Here is a 12,090-nt window from a genome sequence, read left to right as displayed (position 1 = left end):
AGTATTTGTCCTTTATTTTTATTTAGTAGCATTATGTGCTCTAAATACTAGTTTGTAATTTAGTGTTAAAAATAAGTATTTTCTATGTTGGTTTGTAGATGTATGGTACAGGGATTTAGTATTTATTTTATTCTGTTTTAGCCTCTTTAAAACATTCACTAAATTTAAATCTTTCTAAATTAAGAACAATTGTGTATACATTAATTTTATTTGTAGGTAGCTACTACACCTTTGAATGGGGTAGAACACCAAAATCAAAGAAATTTATCATGTTTCAATCCTAAAGAATACTTTATCACGATTTCCGGATCTTTTATGAACAACATAACCAGTTTCTCTAAAGTGTTTTGTGTCAAATACTATAATGTTAGTCAAATACCTTACTTAATTTTAGTCAAATACTTTACTTAATGATTGTAAAGAGTACATACCTTATTATCCTTTTGCCACGAACATGTGCCCCTTTTGTTCAATATTTTACAATCTAATTTGATATCATCTCCTGGATTCACTTCGGAATATGAAGGTTGTTTATCAAATCTTTGCAGTCCTGATGCACCTGTCAACATAAAAAATCGTCAGTTAGTATAGATCAGTTCACTACAGAAAAACATCATTAATTACTATAGAACTCTATCAATTAATGTATTATCCGTATCAATGAGAAGAGATTCCCAAAGTGCTTAACGTACTGTATTTTCTCGCGTAGAAAGCTTATTCGAAATCAGTTTCTGGTCTTTATATTTCTTTTACTAGGACTTACAGCTCACCGTCCGGTTATTCAGTGTAATCTGTAAAGAGAGGAGAGAGGGCACCGTCCGTGGTACATGAGTAACATGAGGAGAGAATTTACATAATGGTGAAGAGCATTCTTTACATTATCAAGCACTGGCACTAACATAATTTAGTAGATCACGTGGCCAATGGCGCTTCATTCGTGCTGGAGATTTTCTTGTTATGCAGTAAGTTGGATAAACTAGAGGGTTACGATGTGGAGGTAACTGGAGGCATAGAACTAGGCGTAGCGGGATCTTGCAGTTTCAGAAATACAGGAAACCAGGAATTTTCGGTGCAAAATAGAATGAGAAACAAAGGAACATTAGCATTCTACGGAGTATTTTTGATTGAAAAGAATGGATTTTGTAGATATTGGAAGCTTTGGCTGAGCCCCAAATTTCCATTCTGTATGTCCAATCAGGTTTGAGTATCATTGTGTAAATTGTATGGATTAATAAAAGTTTTAATCGTTTGTCTAGATGTCCATAAAGTAATTTGAATCATATGTTTAGTTCTTTCCGTTTAAGTCTAGTACGAGGACTCCAGGTTAGGCGTTTGCCTATGAAGAGACCTAGGTACTTATCACAATCTATTGTGAGAAGAAGAGTGAGGTTTAAGTAAACGGGTGGAAGAATAGTTCGCCTTAGGGAGAATGTAATGTAATTACATTTGCTTTCATTGATTTTAACTCTTCATTTCTTTAGGTATGGCTGTAGGGTATCTGCGTAGGATTGAAGGAACGAGAGGTAGGATATTCATATCTATATATTAATTTTTAACTTTTTTTTTATCTAAAGGATAAAAAAGACAAAAGGAAAAAGCTCTTTTAAGTGAAGTAAAATTGAATGGAATCATAATAAAACAAAGAAAATACAACAAAAAAATAAAATAATAAGAAAGGAAAAACCCTTTTGAAAAAAATAAGCAGCCCCTTCCAATATGTAAATGATCCCTAGCAGAGTAGCAACTTCTTCAGGGAACTTGACTTCCCTGCTGGCAATCCTAGCTAACAACACTGCTAAACAAATCCGAAAGTTTCCTATTTGGAGCAACGTATTTCCATTCCTTCTGGGGCAAAGACCCTTCTTGGAAAAATTCCACCGTTATCAATACTTGTTTTCTCTTATTTGGAATAAATCAAATTTTTCCTTAGAAAGAAAATCAATTATAAACAACTGGCATAAATAGAAAGATGCTTGATTAGGTTCAGACGAAATCATTTTAAGATCGATAAAATCTGTATAAACTAAAACTATATACTCTAAAATCAGACGACTTTTTTTAATAAATATCTTGCACAGAATAATAAACGGTCATTTTAAACAAAGTGTATCAAATCAGTTTATTGAATATAAGTGTATCTATATCAATAAAAATAATGGAACTAATCGTAAACGAAGTAAGTTCTAGATAAGAGAAAATAATATAGCTTTTTCTAGGACGGTGATTGGCCATTTGGCAGATGTAGTCGGTGAAATGATCCAATCAGCTTCCAAACTCCATTCCACTTCTCTTCATTCGCTTTGTATTCCCTTCGTTCATTCACAATCTATCGTTTTCTTTATTGATCTTAAAGGTTTTTTTTTTTCCTACACTTTTCTCATTTATCATTCATTCTAGGATCTTGCTAAGTAGTTGGATGCTAGGCTGTAAGAGGTAACTCAATTGTAAAAATCGATAGCTGACTTTGATTAAAAACCAAATATCCGTCTGAATGTGATCGCCTAAGAACCTTTATCCCTTCTTATAGATCACTCCAAAAGAAAATAGAGGAAATACGTACTCTATCTTACCGGATCTTCCCTACTAAACGTATTTGATTTATAAATGCAGAATCTAGCATGCGCCAACTGTTCCAATAGCAGTATGTTTATCAACAGTTTGCGGGAATGCGCGAAGAACCCTTGGCAATGAGAAGAAACTCCAGCCTGCCTATGGTTGTCAGAAAGTAGCAAATGACAACCCACCAACTATAGGACGAATTGTTTGCCAAACAATTAATTCTTTAGGAATCGATCGCTTTATAATTCTACAGAGCACACATAATATAATTAAAATTATAAATTAAAGTTGATAATCTGTTTATTTTTTTATGTATTTTTATTTAATTTTAAATTTGTTATTCTAACAACCAAATGTGATTGCAAAGTGGGATTAATAGATCAGAGAAGTCACCACAGACTCTCAATCAAGTTTATTAATTTTTAAAGCTTTAAGGTTTCTTGGTCATCTTCGTTTCAGCTGTTTGGTGGTTTACAAGGAATGATGTTGGAATGAAGACGTTTGATTGATGGATTAGAGTGGGAATCTGAGAAGGAATAAATGGAGTAAAACGAGAATTCGATAGAACGCGGATTATGGAGATTTACAGCACATTAGGAACAGTAAGACTGCGAAGCATTAACTATTTTCTTCGGGATTATTAATTAAAGGATGTGAATACACAGACAATTAGTGGTACACCGTAATTCCAGTCTATAACTTTAAATTGGTCTAATAAGCTCTAGATGTACAGTCTCAAAGTGAGTTGCAGAGTTTTAAGAACCTGTTGAAAGGTCTTAGGAAAGAGAAATGTGTAACATCGATTGGTTGGTTACTTTCTGCCTTGTATGAGGATTTCTCTCGAGTTTTGACGAGTAACAGGCTTTGTGATTAGGTGTCTGGATTATGTGAATTTGTGGAAGGATCTTGAGAAAACTGCATCCACTCTACACTTCTGAAAGCTATTTTTTCCAAAACATTGAAATGGATCTTTAGTGAACGGTAAGCGAAAGCAGTATCCAGATTTTCAGAAAGTACAACTAGCTAGTTCACAAAGAAACAGAGTGCGGTATTAGGGGGTTGTGGAAATGGAGAATAAAAGGGGTCCGAGTATTGAACCTTGGGGAACTCCTGCACGTGCAGAGAATACATTGGAATAGGAAGATCGATGATGTACCGCGAAAATACCGTTCAGTAAGGTAGGATCAGAGCACAAGATTACATGAGGTAGGATCGTCTTAAGCCTAATCAGCTAACTATTGTGTCAGATCCAATCAAAAAGCCTGTGCAATTTCTAGGAGCAAAACAATACAGCTTTAGTTCAAGGAATGAAGCGATCGCGCCTCCAAATTGAAGACTTTGTTGAATGGTTCTAGCTTACCTTAAAAACAAAAATAAATAACTCGAATATATCTACGATTGAATGATTTAAATTAAAACATATTCCTAAAAAAACTGAATTATAGTCAAAAATATTAAAAATTGATTCGCACTAATTTATGCAACAATATTTAGGAACTTTTTATGCATACATCCATCAAGATAAGAATTTTGGCCAGGATAATAGAAGAAAGGGTAGAACATCCCTTCTTATATAAGGTAGGTTAAACCGATAAGACCTTAAAGGACATTTTCTCCAATAATGGACAAAGATATGACCTAAAGGGATATTTCATTTTGATAATATTGCTACCCTAGCATATCTCAGTCCCAAATATCATTAAACTTTTCAAGAAGTAGCTTTGACAAATTATTGTTTAGTATTTAGCAGTGTAATATAGCAGTTTTATTATATTGAAAATAAGGTATTATTATGTTTACAGTTTTAAATTAACAAAAAATTAACTTATTTGATCCACCAATTATTAACTGCATTTATAATGATGAAAATTAACGTAATCTGAGATTTAAAAACAAAAATTTGGTAGAAGTGCATTGTAAAAAGCCGGGAAAAAATATATAATTATTTGAAACAAATGAAATAATTATTTACTGAAAATCGATTATTAAAAAATTTATGAAGTGCATTAAGAGGGTCTGAATGTTGTGAATAATACTTACTAAAAAATAGCTTACTAATTATCTTGTAACACGATAAAGGTTAAAAGTACTGAATTTTGTACTAATTAGCAATTAAAAATAATCTTCTTATTTTTTAAATTATACAATAATACTGAGGAAAAATATGTTTTGAAGGCATGAAGTGGTAATTTTGAACTATGGAGAAGTCAGATGATGGGAAATTTAATGAAGTATCAGAAAATATACAGGCGGATGGATTTTTATTAGCAAATTGTAATATGCATATTGACAATTAATTAGAAGAGGTTTCAGATTTCAAAGGCTTAAATACATTAATGGTTTACTTTTACCTAAATCATATTTTACTGTAGTTTGGCTTATTGCAGCTTTAAAGCTTTATTTACGAAGTAGTTTAAAAAAAGTAGCAGATACTGTAGGCATCAGTGGATGTAATTTGACAAAGCTGTAGGTTTACTGAAGTTCTAAATTTATTTATTAGTTAATTTAATAAAATTGTTTCCCAACACCATCACTGCGTCCACGAATCAATGATCACATAGAACGTAAAAGTGTCATTACAAAAGAACACTCCAGCTTCAGAAGAAGATTAAGTATAACAGCACAATAGGCTAATAAGTAACTAATAATTTCACTCTCCGAAAGCACACTGGTCTGAAATCATGGATATCGAAAAAGCTTTGCCACAATATATGTGAATAGAGGAATTCATACTTGATTTAATATTTAGATTTGACTGTTTAGAACCGTTTCTTAGATCTGTTTGGAAATTTAATCATCTTTTCCTAATGCATTAATTAATTCCTTCATTTAATACAAATTTTAATTAATAGGACTTGCATTTTCAAATAGGCAAAATATTACCTTAAGGGGAAAGTTAATGCCTGAATGATAGTTTTGATTCAAAACTTTGGTCTCTGTTTTAATGTTCTCTCTTAAATAGAATAATGATTAAAACAGGAATATATTATTGGATCTCAAATGTTACCACTATGTATATTCTTATAATTGTTCATTCTTTTTGGTGACTGATTTATAGTTTCAATAGGATGAAAAGATAATTTGCCATTTCAGTCGAGTAAAATTTATTTTGCCGAGCTTTAGACCTAGGGACTAGGTTATCTTCAGAACTAGTTTAGAAAGTAATACTTTTACATTTCAGGGTTGGTGTGTCTTCTGTCTTGTCTGTTCATGGAAACCTTGTCAGTCCATGAACAGACAAGACAGAAGACACACCAATCCTGAAATGTAACAGTATTACTTTCTAAACTAGCCCTGAAGATGACCTAGTCCCTAGGTCGAAAGCTCGGCAAAATAAATTTTACTCGACTGAAATGGCAAATTATTTTTTCATCCTATATTCTTATAGTTAGTTCGATTTTTCTTTCGTTCAATAAAAACAAAATTATTCAAATTTTCCGCTTCTAGGTTTAGTGCATGCTACAAGACGAAATATAAGACTCATTCAGGGTAGCAGATCTTTAGATTATAAGGCAATCTGTGCCACGCATTCTACCGCAAAATACGGTAGTCCCTAAGATGCAAAGCTGAGATTTGTAAAGGTACAACCAATAAACGTGGCAACCTTTAGTCTAGGGCTCTCTTTGGTGGACCTCGCCAAATGGGTACTTCCATAAATAAATCTGATTCACCCATCATCCGTGAAGATGTATTACGTTAATATAATAATCTACGTTAATGAAATGAGTAAAACTTTTATTCTGTCTGACGTTGGTCCATGTACTCACAAGGGAGAAGCGCAAACAACTATATATCAAGATAATAAAATGGTTGTTAAAAATAGGTAAATGCTCTGTAGGTCACCTAAAAAGAACAAATAGACTTCATTTATCCTTAAATATATGTGGATTCAATCTTTTGTAAACATTTTTAATTCCTACAGGAATAATTGCAGATGTGTGAGGAAAAGAAATCTTTATCTCAGATGTAAACAGAATCCTAAATGTTCGACCAGCAGTAGACACACTGTAGCTCTTAAGTTTAACAGAAAACCTAAGTGTGCACTCATTAAGCCAGTTAAGTTATTAATCTCCATATTAATTATACATAATACAAAATTAAACTTTAGCTTAAACCCAAAAAAATAAATGAATGAGTTATTTAATTAAAACTCAGTTTAAGAAAACTTTTTTAAACTGACAAGTAACTTGATCAAATTGATTCCAAAAGTTTACGATGTATATCACATTAACATTTTACGTTGGAGCAACTTACGTCAACTGTTAGGTACCTTCATAGCAACCGTCTTGTAGAGTTTAGTCTCTTCATTCCTAATTAACTTAACTAAGTTTCAGTCACCTAACACAATAAAGATGAGAATTATTTACAGGCTTCCTATGCGGCACACATGTAACATAGTACATCTTGTACATTTTGTGATGTGCTATCGTAGAAGAACATTGTCGGCCTTGACAACTTCCAATTCATTTAACAATGATTGACATCTTGTTAATGAGTTCCTGAATAGTAGTTACAATAATAATTGACAAACTTTTTATGCCAATTTTGTTTAATTATTCCATAAAACTTAAATTTAACATAATAAATGCAAACAAAATAATAAACGGTTTGGAGAACTCCGTCTCAGAGACAGTTAACTATGTCAACTAAAACTGAAAGAGAATAAAAAAAATTAAAGAAAAAAGTAAAATTTCAAAAAATTAAATTCCCACATAACGAATAGTAGTTAAAACAGTTTTTTTTCCAAATGTGCCCATTTGGGAGATACCACTTCGGACAGTTACAACTGTTTCTGTTCTAAATATTTAATTCTAATTCTTTTAACTCTAAAATCTTCTTTTTCTTCTTGTTCTTAGAGCGGCGGTGGAGCATTCTTTGTGATGCTCTTGCCTGAACATACTCGTACATGATAAAACCATTAATGTTGACAAATTAAAACAAAAAATATTGAATTAAGCAAGAGTAAAACATAATATATCTCAGCTTTATTAGAATGAAATTTTTTTTTAATTGCCTAATTATTTTTAAGTTTAAAATGGTAGAAAGTATTTATATTTTATCAAGCGATGATTGCCAATATTTATCGTTTAGAAGTGGCGAAGCGATCGGCGATGATGGGAGTTTTTCAGAGAGGGTGTTTGAGATGAAGGCTTAGACTTGAGATTTGAATAAGATGGAACCTTAGTGTGGAATCTTCGAGACATTTTTTGGTCGGGGAGGTGACGAAAGAAAAATGTGTATAGAGTGAGGTTGGACCCATGGGAAGTTAGTAATAAGGCGAAGGGTGATTTGGATGATGTTTATGCATTTAGCACTTAGCTGTTTGTACGGGTTTCAATGGAAGAGTTGCTTTTTTTGCAAGCTATAATTTACGTTGGGCTCCGAGAAGTCTGAAATCTATTTTGACCTCAAACACGTTTGAGTGCAATATGATAGTTCTAAGTGAGACTACTCGTACTACCAACGAATAGTTGTCCAAGGTGATTAGCTGGAGAAATGAGGACCTCCATTGAAGAAATTGGGAGGAGGTGTTTCATGATAAGAAGAGACGCCACAATTTGCGATTACCTAGATTCACTAAAAGCCACTTTTAGTATCTCAAAACGGATATAGAGGTTAAAACTGATTTTACAAAAATTAGGCAAGATCGCAGTACTTTTCTTACCAATTAAGGGAAGTAAAAATACGAGATCGTAGAAAATCAATGAAAGTTATTATTTAGATTACAGTTTTTCCTCTTGAATCCTAAATTGAACCAAAATTTACATTGATGGATAGAAACTTCTAATTTTTTTTTTTTGTTTATAAAGTACACCAAATGATTGGATTTTTTTTGTTAACCTAAAATTCCATTTGTTGATTACTTTTCATTATGTAAATTTTATCCAGAAATTCCTAATTGAAGGACTGAATTGAAGATGCACGTTAGGAAAGGACACTATGAATATTCATAACTGTAGATTAGGATGTTTCAGTATATTGTTCTATGTTATTTATATAGAAGCGACAAGCATGTTCTATGTTAATGTATTTAGATGGACCATTAATATTAACAGTTAGAACTTCAACTTGAGTTAGTTACTTGTCAGAAGGTTGAGGTAATAGTAGTCAAGGAAAAGAGAAGCTAATTTTTTCTGAGTTATTCAACCATTAAGTGGTGATCATTGGCTGTCCTGTTGGCGCCGCTGCCTCTACAATTTAATATGCTTTCATTTGTACGATTCAATGATAGCTGGGCAATTTTACGAGTATAATTTAATGAAAACGTATTCACTCTTGACCAAATAAATATTAGGTTTTACCTTTATCTAATTGAAGAGTTATGAGAAAGGAGTTTGTATAATAAAAATGGTTGAAACCGCATAAAAGACATTAACTTTTTTTTTTTTTTTAAAAAAAAAGCAATATAATCTACCCAGTCTTAGGTAAAATTGATTGCTACTAATCACGTAGCAAAATAATTGAACTTACTCAGGCTAAAACGTTCAATTTAAAAGGAAAGTCTTCCGCTTCTGAAAGTTAATTAAGGACAAGAAATCAGCGGACTCTCTTACCTTGCTGCAAAGTAATTCAGTCATTTTTAAACCTAATACTGAATTCCGTCGGGTACTCAATCGAGCCAAAGATAAGCACAGCACATTAAGACCCCACTCGCTTTGAGGCTTCAACTTTCAATTCGATATGTGGAGTACCACTTTAACGAAAACACCATCACAAAAAAAAAGATAAAAAAAGCCTTTACCAAGCCTGTGACAGGGGGTTTGCGGGTTAATAGAGGAGTTTAAAAACAAATCTTTATATTGATGTCGATGTAAACTTCTATTTGTTGGAAATATTTAACTCCTTTTTAAGCTAACGACTATAGATCTTTGTTGCATTAACGTTTTTTCGTCATGAACAATGCTGGAAATAAAACAATCCAGTTTACCTCATGGCTTTTCCTAATGCTATTGTGTGTGGTAGCTACAAAATTAATAAATAAATACTAAATCATAATATTACTATTAAATTTTGTTGAATAAGTCGCTAGAAACAGCAAATACAATTTTATTCGTATCCAATCGGCTTCCTCGTTTTCAAGTACGAATTATTTTTGGGCGGCATAGAATAGTTTAAATCCAACGGTTTTTATAAATCAAAATATTGATACAAAATTCAGCCTTTGGTTGGATGCCTTGAACTCTCAATATACTCGTATTAGGAAATCTTTGCACCCTCCAGTGCACCACTTCTATTCAACTGAACAGGGCATCTTGAGAGCTGCAGATCTCGCTTCTTGTAAAGAGTAACTTTAGTCGGAACAAGAACAAGAGCAACATCCTTATAAGAAAGTTATAAAACCTCACTTTTCTGTCTTTTCTGTTTTGTAGTCAAATTTAAATTATTTTTATTAAGGATATACTAAGTTCCAAGCCTGGAGCATCATCATACAAATTTTATAGCCATATGTTGGTTACCACGCTGGGGATTGATCAACTGCATTTTTTAAAACTCATAAAAGCTATTAATTATATATTATTAAACGGTCATATTCCGATGAACAGTTGTTTTACGTATAGAAATGAAGTAGCGGATTTATCAGGCTTATACGAGGCTGATTTGCACTGAAGTAAATGCAATTCTCCTGCAATAAAAAAACAAACAAAAACAGTTTGATATTGAAGCCAATTTGTAATTTACTGCAATGTAATAATATTTTACACTAATTACATGTATAATTAATTATTTGCCTAGCATTGTTAATTACAAATTCTATTATTTACAGCACACTATCAAATGCAGGTTATCGGGAATACCGCGTCTGGGTATATTGTTATTCGCCTTAATATTAATAATTTTCTTTGCAATATCTCTTGGTTACATCCATGCAGTCTAGACAGCATAAGGGAAATTTATAAATAATGATTAAAATACCCAAATATCTTGGGGTGTTGGAGATCAAGTTTGGTAGCCGAATGATTAAAATTTATACAATTCTGACCGTTGTTCTAGTGCGTATACGAGTACGAGGTGTGGCTATTAAATAACGAGGCTATTCCTATAAAGCATTTTATTTTAAATTTATACATATTTAGTTATTATCACCTTCAATATACACCACTCCCCTATCTCTACAACGCTCCATACGAATTTACCATTGTTCGAAACAGTGCTGGAAGTCTTTTTCTGTGAGCTCCTGCATGTCGCGTGCCGCTTTTTCTTTCACAGCTTCAACAGACTAAAATCGTGTTCCTTTTAATGCAGATTTGATTTGATTTGGGGAATAGATAAAAGTCACATGGGGCCAGTCAGGCGAATAAGGCGGATGGACTAAAACTGGGATGTTGTACTTGGCTAGAAACGTCTTGACAGATAATGCAGTATGAGCCGGCGCGTTGTCTTGATGGAGAACCCATGACTTGTTCTTCCACAAATCGGGTTGTTTTTTCCTTACTCTTTCACGAAGTTGAGCAAGCACCTCACGGTAGTAATATTGATTAATTATAATCGATATTTTCATCCGTTTTGGACTTAGAAGGGCGACCTGGGAGGTCATCATCTCCGACATCTTCTCGGCCATCTTGGAAACGCTTGAACCACTCAAAAACTCGCGCACGTGATTAACATTCATCACCATAAACTTCTTTTAATAAAAGATAAGTTTCAGTAGCGGTTTTACCCAGTTTCATATGAAATTTCACGAAAATTCGTTGCTCTACTACATGTGTAGTATCATGTTTTCGGCAAAACGAAACTAACACCTCTTACACAAACGACGGTTCCGGTCAGACAGATTTCTCTACAAACACGTGAGACGCTGCAATCAAAAGAGAAGGCTTTACGCTACACAGCTGTAGGTCGTTAAGATTTGGCACATGCATGGTTCTTCTGTAGCAGCACCAGTCTCGTTATTTAATAGCCACACCTCGTTAGTGATATGGGCAGAGGAAGAACCTTGATGCAATATAATTTCTGTCTCTAAGTGTATACTTTATTCCGTTTGATGAATGCTTACACCTAAGCAGAGGCCTCCATTCTCATTGTAAGCTGCTTAGTTTTCTACGCCACAAGAAAATCATATTGTTCGGGCAAGTAATGAAGAGATCTAGTTAGTTTAAGCATTTGTTTTTTAAATTAAGTAAAGTAAAGCATATTTTACAAGTCGGGCTTTATGTCCTATTACCGATCAGATGTCGTGGACGGAGGCAAACATACTTTACTTAAATTAACTCATTTAAAGTATTAATTAAAATACAAGATCAAGGCAAAGAATCTAACCCTCTACCAAAATACATCTTAGCTTTGAGAGCTCCGCCTCAATGGCAATAGCAGCCGGTGCGGATTCTCCTAAGATGCGATCCTACATTTGCTGCCGCAAACGATTTATGTCATCTCTCCGCAACCCTAATCACAAAGGTAAATTTGATTTTGCACAAGTGCGCGGATTAGTGGAAGATATAATTTTCTAACATTTATCAGTTTTCTAAGTTGTAAATTACTAACCACACCAATTAATGTTAAATGATAGAATGAATGTACGGTTTAAATATC

General features: G+C 33.1%; 1 protein-coding gene across 1 annotated transcript in view; it reads right to left on the bottom strand.

Moving 5' to 3' along the window:
• LOC141455542 (uncharacterized) overlaps window positions 1–12,090 on the bottom strand; it is a 287,527-nt gene that overhangs the window by 272,264 nt on the left and 3,173 nt on the right. Inside the window, exon 3 of the mRNA XM_074130658.1 lies at window positions 432–559. Within this exon, the coding sequence (XP_073986759.1) occupies window positions 432–559 (128 nt within the window). The remainder of the gene's footprint in view (window positions 1–431; window positions 560–12,090) is intronic.

Source organism: Rhodnius prolixus, unplaced genomic scaffold, assembly GCF_049639745.1.
Source record: "Rhodnius prolixus isolate KJV_2025 unplaced genomic scaffold, Rpr scaffold_4, whole genome shotgun sequence".
Lineage (NCBI taxonomy): Eukaryota > Metazoa > Arthropoda > Insecta > Hemiptera > Reduviidae > Rhodnius > Rhodnius prolixus.
Note: the sequence above shows the minus strand (reverse complement) of the source record. Positions and strands in the feature narration are given on the sequence as shown.